Source organism: Chiloscyllium plagiosum, chromosome 4 (assembly GCF_004010195.1).
Source record: "Chiloscyllium plagiosum isolate BGI_BamShark_2017 chromosome 4, ASM401019v2, whole genome shotgun sequence".
NCBI classification, from domain to species: domain Eukaryota; kingdom Metazoa; phylum Chordata; class Chondrichthyes; order Orectolobiformes; family Hemiscylliidae; genus Chiloscyllium; species Chiloscyllium plagiosum.
The window spans coordinates 91,984,141-92,005,869 of NC_057713.1; the positions used below are offsets into that span (position 1 = coordinate 91,984,141).

Sequence of the window (21,729 nt, forward strand, 5' to 3'; positions counted from 1 at the left end):
TGTGCTTTTCCAGTACCACTCTAATCTAGAAAATAACAGTTTGGTCTGCTCTGCTCGTTTTACTAATTGTTAGAGGGTAAACTGCTAGAAATTTAAACAGCAAACACGTTCAGATCTTTAAAGAATTTTAAACGTTAATGCAGATACAATCTGCAGAAATAGAGGCAAAACTGTCAATAATGGGAAATCAAAATGCATAACTGTAACTTAAGTTCATTAACTATTTATTGAAAATTGAGTATGCATGAATATCGTGATTGGACTCCAAACAATGATTAAAACACGGGAGAGATAATTACAGCTAGACTTCAGAGTCATCTGGCATGTGACATTTCTCGAATTCTGTCAGCATTCTCTTCCACTGTATTGAAGTTAGATGTCAAAGATCCATTTCGCTTGAAACAAAACATGCCGGAATGGGTGTGAATGACTTGGACAGTCAGCATATTTATGCATTGAGAACCGAATCATACAAACTAAGATCATCACAGGTTCAATTCCTGGTCTGTGCTGAGTTATCAGATGGCACAGGTAGAGTCAGCATCTGAGAGAGAAAAAAAATAATGGGTTCATGGACAAAAATAACCTTTAATACAAAAGTAATCGGGGGAAAAAAGTTGCACCAAGCAAAATCTGCATTGTGAATAGAAGCATAGCAAATCCAGTTGAGCCATTTATGATAAATGCGTTATTCCTTCTGTAAATTATCAAACATTGACAAGGTCCCAGAGATTTATTAAATAAACTGAAACCCTTATCACTCAGACAGAAATGGCTACATTTTGCAGGTTTATTATTTGAAAAGTAGTCAAGATTAATTGAAAATAAAATGGTTGTGAAGCCATTCCTGTGTCAATTAAACATCCCTTATTGGAAGCTCCGATGTAATAATAATCAAATAATGAGGTGAATGGCTGGAAGAATACTTTAAGCATTTCATACTCGATGAACCAATACTACACAGTATATAGAATCATTTGAGAGTTAGGTTTGGTTTCTTTTTAATCAAGCTGTTCGCAGATATTAATATACATCCCTGGAGCAGGCTGGACTTAAACCTGTGCCTCCTAGCTCACAGGTAGGGACAGCACCACTTTGCTACAAAAACCCTAAAGTTACATGTTATAAAAATTTTGGGAAATTGAGATCACATGAATATGTCAGAGGCCCAAATGTAAGGGATGGGTGGGATAATTATAGCTGGTCTTGAGGTTCATTTGGCATTTCTTGATGACTTCTGTCAGCATTCTCTTTCTCTCATTGAAACCGAATATATGTTAAACAAAGATTCAGTTTGTCAACATAAATCGTTGAGGCCTGCATGTACACTTTGGATGGCCTCTGATAGCGGGCATCATCTACAACAAAAACAATAACTGGTAAAACTCAGCAGGCCTTGCAGTATCTGTGGAGAGAAAGTAGAGTTAACTTTTCAAGGCCAGTGATCCTCCTTTGAAACTGGACCCAAAACATTAACTCTGCTTTCTCTCCATAGATGCAGCCAGACTGGCTGTTTTTGTCCAGCAATTTCTGTCATTGTCTCTGATTTCCAGCATCCATAGTTCTTTGTTTTTACTGTCTAGTTGCATCCTGTAGATTAATATCATCCCAAGTCCAACTCCTGTACTGAGTTAGTTGACTGCTGTGATTTGCCATATTATCTCAGTCATGGTTTTGCTATCTAGCTTCTTTTGCTATCATCCTGAAGTGGCAATCATTCAAAGGGAGCTGGTTTGGTCAGCTATGATTCTGTTGTGGGTGAACAGCCAGCCAAATAATGCTTGAATAGTGGAGAGTCAGGCATAGCACCAGAGAAGCATGCATGGACTGTTGTCACCTTCATGAGGTGTAAAGTGGAAACTGAGAGAGATACACTTGAAAAAAGATAATTAACTGGAGGGAAGATGATACCTTAAAGTTATGCACAAGTAAGATTAAAAATTAAAGACAATGAACTTTAGAGATAGAATTTATTCATAGGAAAATAATAGATGCAATTATGAAAATAATTCTGAAAATAAAACATTTTCCCTAATAATGAAATTAGAAGAGGAAACAAATTTTCACTGTACAGTGTACAAATGTTAATATCAATAGTGTCACAGTAAGGGAAGATGGTGCACAAAATGTTCCCTTTACTGGCTTTCTATTAGAAATTCAGTCAGAGCATTGCTGAAAAGAAAGACATGTCGCTGAAGCTTTTCACCTTGCACTCATCAGGAGAAAGGCAAGAATGTCAAATTTCAAAAAAAATCACAATTTATATTACTGCAGAAGAGGGTATGACTGGTTGGAAAGACAACTCTGATTGGTTGAGGCATTGACATGGAAAAAGCAATGGGGAACTATAGGTTCTCCAAACTCCAGGCAATTCCAAAAGGCATAAGGCTTGAACACATTCTTTTTGTTTGCAAAATCAAAAATGGCCCTGTATATGAATGTATGCTGCATTCAGCAAGTGTAAGATGAGCCAGGAAATAGGCTTCACTGGTTACCTTAAATTGACCTTTACTTAGCTATTAGTAAGCACAGGATTGTTCGGCACGTGCTGCCCAATCACGGGATCGCATCAAACAGTATGCGTTTGTTTTGTGGCTTGCAAACACTGGGTTGGTTGAGTGCTGTCTGATTTCAGTTATTTTAGAGGGTTAGAAAGTTCCAAACATCATGATCTGAATCGCTGATATATTTATCAAGAAAAAAAGCAACTCTTCATTAGGGGTTGACCAGGTTGGGTGAAGGTGTAGGACAATCGACGTTTCGGGCATAAGCCCTTCATTAGGACATTCCTGCCCGAAACGTTGATTCTCCTGCTCCTCGGATGCTGCCTGACTTGCTGTGCTTTCCCAGCAACACACTGTCGAGTCTTATCTCCAGCATTTGCAGTCCTCATTTTCCCCATGGGTGAAAGTGTATGTAAGAAAACTCACATGGAGCAATGTCTTTATGTATTTCTTTCTATATGCGGGTGTCACTGGCTGGGGCAGCACTTATTGCCCATCCGTAACTGAGCAGATAGTAGTAAGCTGCCTTTTTGGACCTCTGCACTCCAGCATGATTGCTGGCAGAGATTAGATGGGAAGATCTATTGAAGAGATTGGATGGGAAGAATGTTTCTGCAATGTAAATTTTACATACTTGCTGTTACTCATCATGACTGATAAATACAACACAAAGAAATCTAGTAAAATTCTCTATCTTCATTGAGTACTTGTAGTTCCGAGATAGCTTGATAAGTACATGAGCAACTAACAAGTAGAAGGTTATGCTGATTGGGTGAGCAGACATTGTGGAGGTTGAACCTGTTTCTGTGCTGTAATTTCTGTGAGATTTATCAAAAAAAGCATTAAATAAGAACAGAAGTTGTATTTAGTTATTGAATTGATGGTGGCAAAGACAAAAAAAGAATGTCACCTACACAACATGTACAAAATAACTTTTTAAATCTTTATTTAATGAAAGAAATTTTCAGTGTGTCAAATATGAAATTGGATATACAAAAACTTTACATCAGTCCTGCAAACAAGGAAAAATAAAATCCTTAACTAGGAAATCCTATCATTACTTTTCTGCATGAAAGAGAAAATGAATGAGGAGGAAAAGAAGGATTATGGCAGTTTAGGCTTGCACAGCACACTGTGCCAAGATCCCAAGTTGAACAGAAGCTTAGAATTAAAAATCTACACAATGTTCTTCTGAAGAACCCAACTAGTCTGTAACACAACCTTGCTTTAAAACCATGAGAAACAACAGAACTATTTACTGAATCAAATCACTGCATTCCGAGGCCTCACCCTTCCCAGAAAACTTTATCAGTCATATTCTCAGTAATGTCCCCTTCATTAAAAAAAATTGATGAAGAATTTACTTGATGTTAACAGATCACAAAGTTTTTGCTCTCATCCAGTGGTTAACAAGTGTTCCTCACTGTGGTGATGATCCCCAATCTTTGGCTTGGCACACCAATCTACTGTAATACTACTACATTCCAGATATGGCCCTATCCTACCCCACTCACCCCTACCTTTGCTCTCCCCAAACGCCCCGCCCCTACCCATCCCAACTGTAACCCAGCGCATCCTGAAGACCCCCCCTTTTCTTTACAGTTAAAATGAGGGGAAAAAAAATACAGGAATTTTGTTCCCTTCGTAAAAGAATACTCGCACAAGGTTTCATCGGAAAATCTGGTTATTGATTCTGACATAATGATGCTACAGATTGGCAATAAATTTACAACATTTCAGGGTCTTCGGTTAAAAGTCTGAGATCTGTTACATTAAGTAAATGGTTTTCAAACACTTGCTTCAGATGAAATCGTTCAGCTCGGCTTCAAGTGCTGCCGCCATCTCGTCAGCCTCCGAGCTGCTGTCGTCTTCATTGCTGGACAGCTTACTGGAATCGCTGCCAGCTCCATCATCTTCCAACTTTCGCTTGTGCCCCCTTCAATAAGAGAAAACATGTCAGGTTACTGACAGCAAAGAAAACAGAGCTCACCTACCACCTCCTGGCTCTCACAGCCAGCTCTCTCAAACAAATAAAGCACAGAACTACAGTAAATCCTCTGCATCCATGAAATCACCAATTCGCTATCCCCGTCAATGAATATGTAACAACACAAATCAACGTCCGCGGGCAAAGATCACATACCCACTAGATTTTTAACTATTTTAACCTATTTTTAATGAGCTTCGCATTTGTGGGAGTTCTCAGAATGGAAGCCTCGTGGATACACAGGAATGACTTTATATCCACATTGGACTGCGCTATAAAGATCGACAAATGTCAGGGTCATCGGTGTCCATTTACTGTGATACATTTAATTTTATTCACAGCTGATATATAGCATTTTTGTTTGAAACTTAATAAAAAGACTAAAGGAAGATTTGCCACAAGCAAAAGAATAATAACTGGCAAAAGTGAAAACTAACAAACCAATTCACTTTATGAGTTGGCACACAATCGGCAGATCAAGATCAAGCAATTCACGAGTTATTCTCTAAACTGTACAGTTATAGAAGCCTTCTTCAGACAGTGCATTGAACTTTCATCATTTCCTTTTGCAAATTTCATCTGCAATACCAGTGGAAAACAAAATAATTTGATTTATTTATTCCATCCGTCACTATGGGGCCTATTAAAGCACAGATGGTGCTTTAATATTACTCATTAGTTTACGCAATGTTGCTTTCTGGCTACACTAATTCCCCATAGCAATGACACAAACTCTACCAAATGATCAGTGCAATCATATTGCCTCGACGTAAATGTGTTTTGCAAGCACTGTTTTGAATCTAGGGAAGCAGGATGCGAGGTGGGGAGGGGGGGTTTGAGGGGATGAGTTGACCCTGGAAGCAATTCAGATGCAGCGACCAGACTGTACATGAGCTGAGGTGTTCTGGTTAGAAGGCCCACTTTGCTTCACTAGAAATTAGTTCCACTTGATTTGAAAGCTGTTAGGCCCTCTAACTCTAGCCCTCACATCCCCTTCACCACTCCCATTCATGCCCATGATTCCCTGCACCTTGTATACCCATTCCCCCAGTATGCCCTTTAAAACCAGTCACATAATGACATTGATGTCTTTTGAAGGACATTCAAAATAGAATTGCCCTGAAAAAATCTGCTGCTACAATCGTATAAAAGACGAATCCATTACCGTATCAACAGCGAAAACCTTACCTTATTTCACACACTTTTAACTTTGTCAAAATGAATTTTGAAAGAATTGAAAGAAACAGTTCAAAGGAAGAGTAAATTGTAGCACCATGAATTGCATCAACAGAAACAGAGGCCAAAACCTATGAATACTTTGCTGAGCTCCAGTGGAGTAAAGAATCAAAAACATTTGTGGTTTACTTTGACCCACCTCAAACAGACAGGAAGGTCCAATACAAGGTCAAAATACTGGACAAAACCAAATCCTACCACAGGAAAATGCATTGCTACTTTATGGTTCTCAATCTAACAAATCATAGCATTACAAGTTTGTTTAGTGCTCAAAAATACACAAAATTTGCCAGCAGATTCTGCATCAACATACTACAGATTTGAAGATTTTTGTAATTATGGAAAATGAGCATTGCCTTAATTCCTGAGGAAATGAAACACAACGTAACATAATTTCTCATAGTTTTGGTGTCTTAAATCAGCATGTGTTTAATCAGCATTGTGCATTTAAATGCACGGCTATATCGCTGTCACAGCCTTTTAGAACACTTTAGAATTATCTTCTATTTCCTATTGTTGGCGACAATTTTCCAAAATATTTGACTATTACGGTTAAGCATATAGATAGATTTTATTCTCCTTTAAAGAAATAGTGAGCAAGGACATAATCACTGAAAATATTAGATATATTTACCAGAAACATAAACATCTAAGCATTATCATTTAGAATTGATGGATATTAACTGGATTACTTATGAGATAAGTGTACTAAAAAAAAGAGACATCTGGCTGCTTCACTTTAGAACAATGTTGCAACATTGTCTTTATAACCACAAATAAGTTACAGCCATATTTTAATACTTCTATAGCATAACAAGAAAACAAAACCTAAGCCACTCAGGTTCAACCAATACATTTCATTGGGTCACTGAAGCACTCAGTACATGGGGAACTAAGTATCTGAGTGATTTGTAGCCATTCAGCCTTAGAGTGGTAATGAAGTACAGAGTCTTCCTGATTCATTTTTATTTTTGGATTTCAACATTTTCATGAACTACATAGCTCAGCCACTCCTTGCGGTGACTTTCTCCCTTACCTCCATTAGTACCTTTGTGAGGGGTAACAAGCTACTCAAAGGCATGTAAATAGTGATTCCCGGACAGGAAGGCTGGCTCTCTGCTTGATGCACCCCTCCATGGAGCACAGTTTCCAGTGGTTAGCACTGCCAGGGACCCAGCTCGATTCCAGCCTCAGGCGACTGTCTGTGTGAAGGTTATACATTCTCCCGTGTCTGTGTCCTTCCACAGTCCAAAGATGTGCAGATTAGATAGATTGGTCATGCTATATTCTCCTAGTGCTTAGGGATGTGCAGACTAGGTGGATTAGTCTGTGAGAAATGCAGGGTTAGAGGAATGGGGTGCTTTTCGGAGGGTCAGTGTGGACTCGATGGGCCGAATGACTTGCTCCCACCCTGTAGGGATTCTATTTTATAATTATTTTCTGGAGCATTTGGTAAGAGCTTCAAAGTGATCCATCATCCCACAATTGCTGAGCACCTCAGGGAATAGCTAGTAAAGATTCTCCAAAATAGAACTAGGTATTACACAAAACCATGAGACAATAATTTTTTTTATCATCAGTAACGCTGATTTCCCAAAGACAATCAACAGCAAATTCTACAGTACTACAACTGCATGGGTAGAGTTGGAAATGTGTTTGGGTGAGATGGTGACAAAAAACAGCGAGGACAAGGCTAATCTTCTGGGGAGCTGAAAATGTGTTGCTGGAAAAATGCAGCAGGTCAGGCAGCATCCAAGGAACAGGAGAATCGACGTTTCGACTGAGACAAGGTGGGGGGAGGGGAAATTAGGAAACTGGAGAAATCTGAGTTCATGCCTTGTGGTTGGAGGGTTCCTAGGCGGAAGGGCGTCTATGGCCCTCTCTATAACCTCCTTCCGTTTCTGAAGCTCTCCGTCTGGGCACTGCACAAATTTTGTCTGGGCTCCCATTGCATCATAATCACGAGCTCGCGTGAAGGACCGCCCCAGTTTGCTAATCTTTCCTGTTGCTTTATCAATGGTAATCACATCTCCAGCTTGCACTTTCTCTTTTGTCAAACATTCGATCATTTTCGTCCCCAGGTCATAATCTTCTGGGGACACCAGTTGAAATCACGTCTTGGAAGCCAAAATCTGGAAGAAAAGATCTGAAATGGAGAGCTAGTCTCAATATTAGTGACCATGAAACCATTGTTCAGTTGGCGTTAATATCCATTTGGTTCCCTTCGGGAGGATAATCTGCCATCTTAACTCCGTCTGGTTGATACGTAACACCAGATCCACAGCACCGTGGCGGATTCTTAACTGTCCTCCAAAATGGCAGAGTGAGCCACTCAGTTGAAGGGCAACCAAGGTCAGGCAATAAATTGCCCGTAACAGCTACATCCCGTGCAAGAATATTTTTTAAAAGTGCGTTGTGATAATGTATTTAGCATCAAATCTAATACCAGTCAAGAATCAAACGACAGCCAGAATTGGGATTTTGAGAGCTTGCCAGAAGAGACCAAGTGTAAAATAATTGGTATGCGAGTAAGAGGATGTTGAATATTATCCAAATCAAGAATGCAATCAAAATTATTGCAGAGAAAAGTATTGATGCCATCAGAACTGGTGCACGGCGAAAAGACACTGGGTTAAGAACTGGTCCTAGACTATTCAAAGAATATTTTACTTTGCCATAGCTTCTCAAGGACTAAACAAGAATTATATACAATATCAAAAATCTAACTTATGAGGAAAGGGTGAGGAGGTTTGGTTTGCTAACATTGGAAAGGCATGTTGACCTAATTAAAGTTTTCCTAATTCTTAAAGGGAATTGAAAAAGCTGATCTAGAAACACCACTCACGGTGCCAAAGCTTTCAAAAGATAGAATCACCTAAAAATTAGCAGTAAATGTGCAAGGTAGGAAGAACTACTTCTCATATGGCTCCACTGTAAATGGACGCTGAAGCATATGAGCAGGATGAATGCATTCTAGAAACAATCAGATCAGGAGATGAATGTGGCAATAAGGTCAGAAGATGTGTGGTTGATGTTCTGCACAGACCTTCTCCCTTTGAAAATAACTTCATCACTGCTATTCCTGGGGAACCCTCACTCAATCAACCACCAATGTCATCCTACAATGGCTGCTGGAGATGCACAGCTCTGAGTTATGAGACTTATTCTTTATATCAGAGATGTTCAAAGTTTCGGTCATGACAGGGTTATGAGCTTGGAGGTCATGAAGCTTGGACTGAGAATTACCAGCTGCAATGCCATTTAGAACATAGAACAGTACAGCACAGGAACAGGCCCTTCGGCCCATGATACTGTGCCGATCATGGCGCCATATATCTCTGATTGCGCTTTTGGGATCCTTGAGGGGGAGGGGGAGCAGCCTCAAGTCGTGGTCCACATAGGCACTAGTGACATAGGTAGGAAGAAAGATGGTGATTTAAGGCAGAAATTCAGGGAGCTAGGGTGGAAGCTTAGAGCCTGTGCCACCTGCTAGCGAGACGAGGAATAGGGAGAGAGAGGAGTTGAACACATGGCTATAGGGATGGTGCAGGAGGGATGGTTTTGGAATCCTGGATAATTGGGGCTTTTTCTCGGGTAGGTGGGACGTTTACAAACAGGACTGTCTCCACCTGAACCAGAGGGGTGCCAATATCCTGGGGGGAAATCTGCTAATGTTCTTCGGGTGGGATTAAACTAATTCAGCAGGGGGATGGGAACCGAAATTATAGTTTGAGTGTACTGGAAGTTGAGAATAACGAGGTCAAAACTAAGGTTTCAAGATCGTAAGAAGGCACCGGCAAGCAAGAAGTTGGTTTGAAGTGTGTCTACTTCAATGCCAGGAGCATCCGGAATAAGGTGGGTGAACTTCCAGCATGGTACCTGGGATTTCGAATGTTGTGGTCATTTCGGAGACATAGGTAGAGCAGGGACAGGAATGTTATAGCAGGTTCAGGGATTTAGATGTTTCCATAAGAACAGAGAAAATGGTTTAAAAAAGGGGGGAGGGACTATGTTAGTAAAAGACAGTATTACTGTTGCAGAAATGATGTTTGAGGACTCATCTACTGAGGTAGAATGGGCTGAGATTAGAAACAGGAAAGGAGAGGTTATCCTGTTGGGAGTTTTGTATAGGCCTCCAAACAGTTCGAGAGATGTAGAGGATAGAATAGCAAAGATGATCCTCGATAGGAGTGAGAGTGACAGGGTAGTTGTTATGGGTGACTTTAACTTTCCGAATATTGACTGGGAATGCTGTAGTTCACGTACTTTAGCTGGGTCAGTTTTTGTTCAATGTATGCAGGAAGGTTTCCTGACAGTATGTTGACAGGCCAACAAGGGGCGAGGCCACATTAGATTTGGTACTCGGTAATGAACCCAGCCAAGTGTTAGATTTAGGATGCATAGGATGGGGAAGGAAACTGCAGAGATTGGAGGATAGCAAATGTTGTTCCCTTGTTCAAGAAGTGGGGTAGAGACAATCCTGGTAATTACAGACCAGTGAGCGTTACTACAGTTGAGGGTAAAGTGTTGGAAAAGGTAATAAGAGATAGGATTTATAATCATCTAGAAAGGAATAAATTAATTAGGGACAGTCAACACGATTTTGTGAAGAGTACGTCGTGCCTCACAAACGTTATTGAGTTCTTTGAGAAGGTGACCAAACAGGTGAATGAAGGTAAAGCGGTTGATGTGGTATATATGGATTTCAGTAAGGCATTTGATAAGGTTCCCCATGGTGGTGCACAACTGAGAGTGATTTACCAGATATTGGCTAGCTGAAAAAAGATAGAGAGTGGTGGTTGATGTGAAATATTCATCCTGGAGTTCAGTTACTAGTGGTGTACCACAAGGATCTATTTTGGGTCCACTTCTGTTGGTCAATTTTATAAATCAGCATTGGTCATGTTTATAAATGACCTGGGGATGATGAGATAGAAGGATGGGTTAGTAAATTTGTGGATGACACTAAGGTCGGTAGAGTTGTGAATAGTGACAAAGGATGTTGTAGGTTACACAGGGACATAGAAAAGCTGCAGAGATGGGCTGAGAGGTGGCAAATAGAGTTTAATGTGGTAAAGTATGAGGTGATTCACTTTGGAAGGAGTATCAGGAATGCAGAATACTGGGCTAATGGTAAGATTCCTGGTAGTGTAGATTTGCACACAGATCTGGGTATCCAGGTACATAGGTCCTTGAAAGTTGCCACTCAGGTTGATAGGGTTGTTAAGAAGGCATATGGTGTGTTAGCTTTTATTGGTAGAGGGATTGAATTTCGGAACCACAAGGTCATGCTGCAGTTGTACAAAACTATGGTGCGGCCGCACTTGGAGTATTGCATACGGTTTGGGTAACTGCATTATGGGAAGGGTCTGGAAGCTTTGCAAAGGGTTAAGAGGAGATTTACTAGGACATTGCCGGGTATGGAGGGAAGGTCTTATGAGGAAAGGCTGAGGGACTTGAGGCTGTTTCCATTAGAGAGAAGAAGGTTGAGAGGTGACTTAATTGAGACATAAAATAGTCAGAGGGTCAGATAGATTGGACAGTGAGAGCCTTTTTCCTCTGATGGCAATGGCTAGCATGAGGGGACATAGCTTTTAATTTATGGGTGATAGATATAGGACAGATGTCGGAGGTAGTTTCTTTACTCAGAGAATAGTAGGGGTGTGGAATGCACTGCCTGCAACAGTAGTAGACTCGCCAACTTTAAGGGAATTTAAATGTTCATTGGATAGGCATATGGATGAAAATGAAATAGAGTTGGTTTCACAGGTCAGCGCAACATCGAGGGTTGAAGGTCCTGTACTTCACTGTCATTTTTTTTAAGATTAGATTTCCTACAATGTAGAAACAGGCTCTTCAGCCCAACCAGTCCACACCGACACTCCGAAGAGTAAACCACCCAGACCCATTTTCCTCTGACTAATGCACCTAACACTGTAGGCAATTTAACATGGCCAATTCACCTGACCTGCACATCTTTGGACTGTGGGAGGAAACTGGAGCACCCGGAGGGAACCCACGCAGACAGGGGGATAATTTGCAAACTCCACACAGACAGTCGCCCGAGGCTGGAATCGAACCTGGGACCCTGGTGTTGTGAGGCAGCAGTGCTGCCGTGCCATCCACTTTATAATGTTCCCACCCAGGATCGAACTGGGGACTTTTCCTGTGTGAGCGGAATGTGATAACCACCACATAATGGAAGCTCTACACTGAAGCATTTCCTTTGTACGTGCCCCTTCCTGCCTGATTAGTCCTCTTCCAAATCAGGTGCAATCCATCCTTCTTACACAGGTCACTTCCACCCCAGAAGAGATTCCACTGATCCAAAAAATGTGAACCCTTCTCCCTTGCACCAGCTATTCTATCAATTCCACCACCTACAGCAGGAGTTGCCAAACACAACTTCCTCTCCCTGCACCATCAGCACTCCACACAGACAGTTCCCTCTATGACACCCTGGCCCACTTCTTTATCATTCCTAACATTTCCTCACTCCCCCTTGACATCTTCCGACAAAATTTCAGAAGATATAACACTTGCCCACTCACTTCACTGATTAAGGCTCCAAACACCTTCCGAGTGAAGGAACATTTTACTTTCTTTCCCCCAATCTAGTTTACTGCATCCACTGCTTACAAAGCAGACTGCTTTAAATGGCAAGTAAACACACACAGACTGACCACTTTGTTGATCACCTCCTCTCTATTGGAAGAAATGATTCTCACATGTTCTATGTTCTGAATTAAACTAATACCTTCTGCCTGCCCTTGGTCCATGTCCCTCCACTCCTTGCATATTCATGTGCTGATCTAAAAGCTCCTTAAATGCCCCTAACGTATTTGCTTTCACCAGCGCCCCTCGCAGCATTGTCCAGACTCCTAACATCTCTTTGCAAAAAAAACTTGCCCCTCACATCTCCTTTGAAGTTTTCTCCTCTCACCTTAAATGCATGCCCCCTTGTATTAGGCATTTCAACTCTGGGAAAAAGATTCTGATCATCAACCCTATCTATGCATCTCAGATTTTTATAGACTTCTTTCAAGTCTCCCTTCAGCCTCCACCACTCCAGAGAAAACAACATGAGTTTTTCTAGCCTCTCCTTATAGCTTATACCCACAAATCCATGAAGCATCCTAGTAAACCTCTGTGTACCCTCTCCAAAGCCTCCTCGGCCTTCCTGTAATGTGGCGACCAGAACTGAATGTAATACTCTTAAGTGTGGCTTAACTAAAGTCTTATAAAGCCCTTTTAAAGCCTGGTGTTGATATCTGTTGATGGGCATAGCTTAACAGAAGGATCTCTCAGGTCTGACTGTTGCTGCCAAAAGAGCCGGTGAAATAGCAGATGTTTGTTTTTTTGTAAAAAAGACCCTGAAGTTCAAACAGTACTGACCCCTACCCCCACCCCCACCCCAGGGAATACCGTGACCCCCCCACACCACCAGCCCTGGGAATACCGTGACCCCCCACCCCACCAGCCCTGGGAGTACAGTGACCCTCCCCCACCCCCACCCCACCAGCCCTGGGAATACCATGAAGCCTGTGACATTAAAATGGAGGGGAGTGTGTCACACTGCGTAAGCATTTGGGAAGCAGCGTTTAATTGCTCTCTTCCCCATGGGAAGCACTTGGACCTCAGCATCTCTCTCTGCACCGCAGCTACGAGTGATAAATCAGAGTATTGACAACACTTGGCATGAATTCTACGTCCCATCAGCTAGTAATCTTATGCTCCAGGGTTTCACTGTGTAAACCCTGGCATGAAGTTACACTCAACATTTTGAAGCAATTTGATGAACCCATGTGACAGAGTGAACAGACTACGCATAATTAAATCACGGTTGAGTCTAACAGAGTTTGGAGTTGTACAATGCTGATGAATTATTCATATTTAAAAACACATCTCTTTGTTGTTGAAATGAATTTTACTTTAACTTTTTTTTAACTTGCCTGCATTAACGCACCTCAGGAGATTACTTTCAATGGAACATTATATTTGTTTTAATGGAGGTTGCTAAATAACTTGCTCTAATCACTCTACAGCTAATGGCTATATTCAAATGCTACTTTAGCTAAAACAGTTTATCACTCTTTTAAACAATAAGCTGTACAAATCTATATATACATGCATTAGCATAATATTAATATTGAGGTTTATAGCCTGGTGCTGGTGACCATCCCCCATAGCCAGACGTCGAAAAGATATTTTCCAAAGGTTTATTTAAATTAACAACTTAGCACTGCTGAAGAAATATATAAGTTAATTGCTTTGAAGATGTGCCAGTAGATTTAAACCAAAGGGACCTAAGGAGCAACTTTTTCGTGCAGAGGCTGGTGCATGTATGGAATGAGCTGCCAGAGGAAGTGGTGGAGGCTGGTACAATTGCTGCATTTAAAAGGCATCTGGATGGCAAATAAATATGAAGGGTCGAGAGGGATATGGGCCAAGTGCTGGCAAATGGGACTAGATTAGGTTGGAAAATCTGGTCGGTATGAACGAGTTGGACCAAAGAGTCTATGACTCTGTGACTCTCATGTGCTACAATTTGGATCAGCAATACACACTGATCGGGAATAAAAACAGAAAGCACTGGAGAAACTGAACAGATATGGTTGTATCTGTAGTGAAAGAAGCAGACATAATGTTTTAACTGGACGTGACTCTTTTTCAGATGGGGCAGGTGACCCCAAAGCTACTTTTGCGAATCTGGTACTGTCTTGACTGCCAAGAGGCTTCCCAGAGTTGTATCATTAATCAAAACGCAAACATTGATTAAGAGACCAAGACAAAACTGATTAAATGCAGATATTTGTAATCCAGATCAACTGCAAAATTAAGTTGTAATCAAAATTAGCTGAGACAGGATGTAATTGGCAGCCTAAGGAAATATTTTAACTTCAACTTTCAACACAGGCTGCCCTGTCACCGTCACAACATAGTGTCTGCTATTTTATTTTTAGAAGCACTCTCTTTAATGTACATGTTCCTGTTATGCCAGATCTGTCCTCTTTATACTTTGCAGGAGATTTAGCAATAGACAGATAAAGACAGAAAAAGCTGGAAAAAAATCTCAGCTGGTCTGAGAAACTGCTAACGTTTCAACTTGATTATGATCCTACTTTGGAAAAAGATTCCTCCCAACAAGTGTCATACTGGAATTGAAACGTTAAGTCTGTGGAGTTGCTGGACTTGCTAAGCTTTTCCAGTGTTTCCTGTTTTTATTTTAGATCTCCAGCATCTCATTTTTGTTTTAAAACTCGTGGGAGTTATGGATTTGATACATTTAGGGAAAAGCTGACAATGCAAATGAGGGAAAAAGGAAAAGCAGCAAATAATGAAAGACATTGAGAAAATAGGGTTGTAAAAGGTTCATGTGAAGTAATAACATTGGAATAGATTTGTTGGACAATATGGCCTGTTTCGGTTCTGCAAACTTCTGCTGCTGATATTTCTGATTGATGCCATCAGACAAAACCCTCACTGTAGAAGGGGTTTGCTTAATGCCTCCAACAGAATAACTTGGCTTGTCGTACTGTAGGGTTGAACATTTCAGATTGAACTCCACCATGCCTGACAGGTGGAAGAGCTGTTTCTTTAACAGAGCTGTACTAATTTTACAACGTTTACAAATGACAGTGACAAATTAAATGCATAGTCAAATACTGGGGTGAAGGATGGAAGTTGTGTGAATTATCACTGTGTATGTACACGCACACACTGGGTCACATCTTTCTGTTACTTATTTGCCAAGATTCCAAACTCAAATTGTCAGACGTTTGCTCTCATGGTCAGTGTGAAATGGTCTCATAGTGCAAGTTGCTGAAAACATGAGCTGACATTGAGGGCACTGGAACTTCCAGGACCTTAAAATTGAGAAGGAACAACAGTCTATCCTTTAACCGATGAGTTATAAAGACTGAGAATGAAACTTGAGTGAAAGGGAAGGAAACCAGGTGGATTAAGAGTCAATTCAAGTCGCCTGTTAATAATTTGGCAACTATCTGTGAGATTATGCACTAAGTTCCTGTTTACCTGTAAGTGGAAAGGCTAGGAACAACATCTCGAGTCAGTGTACCTCATTATACAAGAAAATCCCAGTACAGAAGCTTAAAAACAAGATTTATAAATTTTTTAAAAAACCTGGGTGTTAAAAATAATCTGAAATCTAATGAGGACTGGAACTTCCAGTTGTCACTTAGATAAAAAAATTCTAGAATTAAAATTTACCAACAATGGTATTAGTGCTGTAAAATGGCTCATCACAACTCCCTTCTGACTTAGAGATAGTGGCACTGCCATTGTGCCACAAGATCCCAGTCAGCACTAACTGATTCAAACCGACTGAATTAGAATAAGCTGTTGTAAATAATTTCTTCTATTGCTGTTTTCTTTGTGAAGAGCTAGGAACCAAGTATTGTATGACAGCATATGCAAACGTACATCAATATTTACTGCTGCACTGCAGTCAGGTGCCCAGCAACAATGCACAGTCTATCAAGCACATGAAGAGTTGCGAGAAACATATTCAATGAGGGTCTTGCATTTTGAGTCTAAACACGTGATTACTTCAAATACCACTAACAAGAAAACATAACTTAAGGTTCAGTGTTTAAGAAATATATGAATAGTCAAACATGATTTTCAGATTCAGGCTGAGCTTGTTTACACATCTGCCTATGCAGTTTTAATCCATAGCATACACACATTCAATGATTAAGTGCATTTATTCGCTCTGCCAGTATGAAATAAACAGAACCTGGCATTAAACCCAAGCAGCAAAATGCTCTACCTGTACAACCACAGAAGGTAATGATATTAAGAAAACATGCATTGTGAATGAAATGGGATGCATTATTTAGAAACATAACTGAAGTATATGCGTTGTGATGAAATGCCTTTGCAATTCAAAGCTTAGGAATAAAATTTATCATCTCAAGCCAATTATAGCTGGCTGCAAGAAAGATTTTTTTTGTTGAAAGAATATGGAGGATATGGAGATAGGCTTAGATAAGGTGGGGAAAAGCTAGTCATAAAGAAGTCATAAACAACAGCAATTTTATTACAATAAGTTATAAGACTCCCTTTAATTTAATGTATATTTAGTTGTATCCCATAAAATATTGCTGTTAATGTTGTGGCAACATTAAACTGCAGTAAGATGTTTCTTAAATAAAGTTAATATTTTCCTTTCATCAACAGACTTTGCAAGTATTCTTTAGCAACACAAGACCAGGAATACTATAATTATCGCAGAAATAACTTCATTTCACAATTTTTCAGTTTACAGACATTAAAAACAGTTCTAAAATGTTAATAATTATTTAACCTGATCTTTAAAATATAAAATCTATACATAAAGCAAAATATATCCAATACCTTTGAAAGAGCACCTCAAAATCACAAAATCACGTTTTCACTAAACACTTCAGTGATATGGAAAGAAAATAGATTAGAATTGTTACAGCAAAATGCCACCTCCCCCACCTTCTCCCAGTAACTTTGCACATTTTTCTCTTCCAGATAATAATTTAATTCCTTCAAGTGAACCCGCCTGCATTAAAATCTCAGGCAGTGCACTCCAGACCCTAAGCACTCTGTGAGAGCACGTTTCTGCTCATGAAGAATTTTACTTTACGTGAACGCTTTAATCAGCAAGGTAATTTTGTACAAGATCTTCAATACAGTAATTTGCTTCATAGCATAACAGAACATACAACAGAATTTGACATTCAGCACAAGCATTTGCTAAGGTTATAAACATTCACATATCATTAGTCTACCATTTTTCTTCCAAACACAGAACCATATAAATATTGATTACTGCATTATAAGGGGTTAGATATGACAGTGTGAAATGTTAATGAAACTGTATGCATCACTGAAGATGATATGTGTCACACAATCTTGTTCTCCTTTGTAGCCTTGTGGCAGGACTAAGACACAGTAAGTTGTTTCTTAAATAAAGTTAATATTTCCTTTACATCAACAGACTTAGCAAGTGTTCTTTAGCAACACAACAACATCGGGAATACTAAAATTACTGCAGAAATAAATCGAGAAGAATCGTCCATGAGGAATGCACTGAAGTGGAGTCCCAAGAACATAAACTAATGAAGTTAATTCCTATAAGTTCAGGTCAGAATAACGTTAGCAGTGATACTTACCATCAGCAAGAGTAAAACAAAGTTTGTAAATCCAAGCACTTTAGGCTAGAACTGTTTCTGAAAAGTGATATGCATTAAAGCCCTCAATAAGTGAGCAGCTAATCTTAAAACCTGTCTCAGAATTGCACTGTGAAAGCAGCACTTAAATATGTGGTGGAGAATGCATGTCTTAATGGATTTCTGCAGTATTGAGTGGAAGGTACTCTGACTGTAACAGCAGTATGTACAGCAATTAGCGGCTGCTGCTTTTCAACTGTGCTGCGTTGAGTGCCATGTTTCAATGAGCACGCGGAAACAGTCTCGTGTAGTGGAAAGAATATGCTCATTTGGTTAAGCCTGACACCAGTTTAAACCACAGGACGCAGGGTAGATGCAGCTTTTTGACCATCCACTGCAGAGCTGAACCAATGATCCAACAGCCAAACTCGGCATAAGACGGGGGGTGGGTGGGGGGGCGACGAAAGGGAGTGATTTATGATTTTACAATAATGCCACAAAGCCTTGAAACCTAAACCAAGTTCTCCAACAACATAATCAGTTATCTAGCTAGAGTCAATATCAAGGGCAAAAGCTAAAAACCCAATATTGCTTTGGAGGTCAATGCATTTTCTCTGCTAATCAACTACATGAAAATATACCAGTTAATTGAAGGTTTAGCTTTTTTTGGTGAGCTTCTACTTTGGCGAGGTCCAGTTGGTTATCTGTATATGAGAGCTCTGGAAATCTTAATTTACCGAAGAGATGGGAACAGGTAGAAAAATCTCTGTGGAAAATTCAGATCAATGAAAGGTTGGATACATAGACATGTACACTTTCTCCACTACCCACCTTCAGTTACACACTTGGGACAAAAAGTCTCCATTCTGCATTACCATTTGAATGCTTACTATGTTGGTCTAAAGTTACCATATCCATTGTTTAACTGGAAGCGTTAACATTATTAAAACAAACTGCTGGATATTGCTTTGAGAACAATGGTGAGGTTATCCGCTTTCATTGTTCTAATGGTGTAAATCTGACAGCAAATTCTGAGTTTTGCGTATTTACTGTTGAAGAGGGAAATCCAAAGCTGTTGTCTGATTTAACTTGTTCCTCCTCAGGGCATCTTATAACAGTATTTCGTTTGGCACTGAAATGCAAGTAAGTTGTTATACTTACTCACAAGTTACCATTAAAGATAGAAATTAAGTAACACTTTTGATAAGACGGCATGATCGGAACCTAACTGCTACTGTAAGTGCTAAACCTGCTCTTCCTAGATTCAGGGATCAGAGGGATAGTACTGAGCAACTGAATATTGCACAGCATTACCTCTAAGCCATGCCTGCATTTATTTTCTCACTCCGCATTTTATTTTTTCCACATGATTTATGGGGTGACATTGTACATTCTGGATTCAAAGGAGGCATTCTTTTAAATTCATTTTGAATAGTATCAAGAAATGTTACAAATTATTTCAGCAATTCAGCCAATTTCAGAGAATTGTCTGCAAACTTTTTTCAAGCTTTTACAACCGGAAACAATGGCTATCATATGATAGAAGGACAGGCCAGTTCCAAAAGTTAACATTTGGAAGCATCATATTTGCATTAATTTAGAATTTTCGCTTTGTATCAGAAATTAGGTCATAAACTATCCCGAACAAGCTGCTAATTTTCTAATAGATCTGAAAAGGTAAAAGAAAGAGGCATACAGAGTATACCGATGAACATAAGAATGGGGACATCCTGTTGAATTTTATATCTGACATATTTACATTCAATCATACAATTGTTAGATGTGAAATCCATAATACAAAAGTAGTTGAACTTTATTTTGAAAGAAAAATTATACTTCTTCTCAGAAAAAATTCAAAACTAACTACTCTAATTACGATTTCAGTGAGTGATCATACAATGGCTTTAAGTGGTATATTTTGTCCTTTTTTTGGAGGTTTTAAGACAGAGGTGTTGAGCTGTCTTTGAAACCCCATAAAGTAAAAAGCTTGTTAGGCATTTTTTTTAAGCAGGAATAATAGAAGCAGCCTGAATGGGTGGTCAAGCTCTCGTAGGATGAGGATTTTCAGTTTTTCAGTAGAATTTGCTTCTGGCGTCTTAAAGAAGTGGAAGTTTTATTTTTTTACATCTCTTAGTTACAGCTAAAAGCTGGGTGTTTTCTTTCTGCTGCTGGAGTTGCATGTGAGATGCATGTGTTGCATCTGTTTTTCTGAATTTGCCTTGTACCAAAGGTGCACTTATGGGAATGTTAATATATTGGAACATTTAATGTTTCATAGTAAATTAATCTACTTTTCTAAATTTTCCAACATGAGTTGCTATTCCAATTTCTTTCCTTTGCTGTAAATAAACTATAGAGTATGAATAAAGTGTGTTTCACTTTAAATCCAATAGTTTGATCAGTTGAATTGCATCTGGAACGTAACACCTTACATTTACCTTTAAAATAAGAAAAGGTTAAGGTCTAGACTATCTTCTAAATGTATTTTGTGTGTTTGGTCTGGTCCATAACAAGTGCATTTCTTGAATAACCACTTGACAAACAGCAAAACTGTATGGATTTATTTGGCTTCGTTGTGATACAGAAATAATGAATAGATTAAATTCATAAGGAGAATTTTGCAGCATTTTCTATGCCTCAAAAAGAACTAAAGACTAAAAATTCTGCTTAGTTCCATTACAGTAGATTTAAGCAGTTTAGCTTATGGATACAGATGCTTCGTGGCACAAAACATGAATGTTGTTGAAAGGGGAAACATGTTACATTGTTATCTTGCATTCATCAAGACAAAAGCATGAACGACTGACTGAAGAAGTGGTTACACATTGCTACTCTGCAGTGTCTATGTGATTGGTATTTCCAATAACAGGATGCTGTTGTCAGTAAAAAAAGAAATTCTGCCTATAATAGGTATAAAACTGTTCTAAAAATAATTTGTTATAGAGGTCATGCATGTCAATGAAATGTCCTAAATAGATTGAGGATTTGCTGCGTTCTGCTTGCTTCTGCCAGTGTTTGTCTTTATTTGTACTAGTTAAGCCACGTAACTAAATGTCACATGCCTGGCAGCCTAGTTTAAATAAGGCTTCTATTAAACAAATACGTGCATTACGAGTAACAGAATAATTTCTTGCGAACATAAACAGAAAATGCAGAGACTATATAGAAGATCACCGGTCTGTGTACACGGAAAGCAGCTGCAACCTTAATGGATGGCGTTCTTCAACATGACAAAAGGATTTTGACTCTTCAATGGGGAAGGATGATGGAGTGACCTCCTCAAATCTGGCAACCTGACGAAACCATTCCTTGGCTGCTGCATGACAATATATGAGCTGTGAACCGTACAAAACGGACTCACCTCAGATCCAATAAGTGTGCAAACTGTAGTCAAGCAAGTCAGTCATTATATCAAAGCTCTTCTTCCTTGCTGTAACACTGTCCAATATCCATGAACTGTCTTGCTGGAGTGGAACTTCTCTACAGGACAAACTGGCAACTATACAAACTGCATCTGCCCAGAACCGAGCTCACCCCAATCTCTGTCATTGTGTAGCAGTACACAGACAATGCTAGTGTGTGCACACCCAGTGGTTGAGCTCCAGGCCATCACTGACCTATTAATGGAGATATCTAAGTGATTGGGCTTTAGCTTAACCACTCTGAAGACAAAGGTGTTCTACCAAACTGGTCCCATATTTATACAGTGCCTTTTATGAGCTCAGGAATCTAGCTAAATACTACCTTACAGTCAATGAAGCACTCTGTGAATGTCCTCATTTTGTTCAAAGCGTAGCAACCAGTTTGCAAGCAGCAATGTTAAAGCCATTTGACAATC

The 21,729-nt window shown here is 39.6% G+C and overlaps 1 protein-coding gene across 3 annotated transcripts in view; it reads right to left on the reverse strand.

Annotated features, from left to right (window-relative positions):
- Window positions 1-261: 261 nt before the first annotated feature.
- ctdp1 (CTD (carboxy-terminal domain, RNA polymerase II, polypeptide A) phosphatase, subunit 1) overlaps window positions 262-21,729 on the reverse strand; it is a 306,403-nt gene continuing 284,935 nt past the window's right edge. The window contains exons 13-14 of one of the 3 annotated variants that reach the window (XM_043688613.1): window positions 4,304-4,440; window positions 262-544 (exon numbers count right to left, since the gene is read on the reverse strand). In XM_043688613.1, the coding sequence (XP_043544548.1) occupies window positions 4,305-4,440 (136 nt within the window). In that variant the 3' untranslated portion in view covers window positions 262-544; window position 4,304. Of the gene's footprint in view, window positions 545-3,426; window positions 4,441-21,729 lie in introns of those variants that run through there. The other 2 variants (XM_043688612.1, XM_043688614.1) reach the window with 2 other exon arrangements.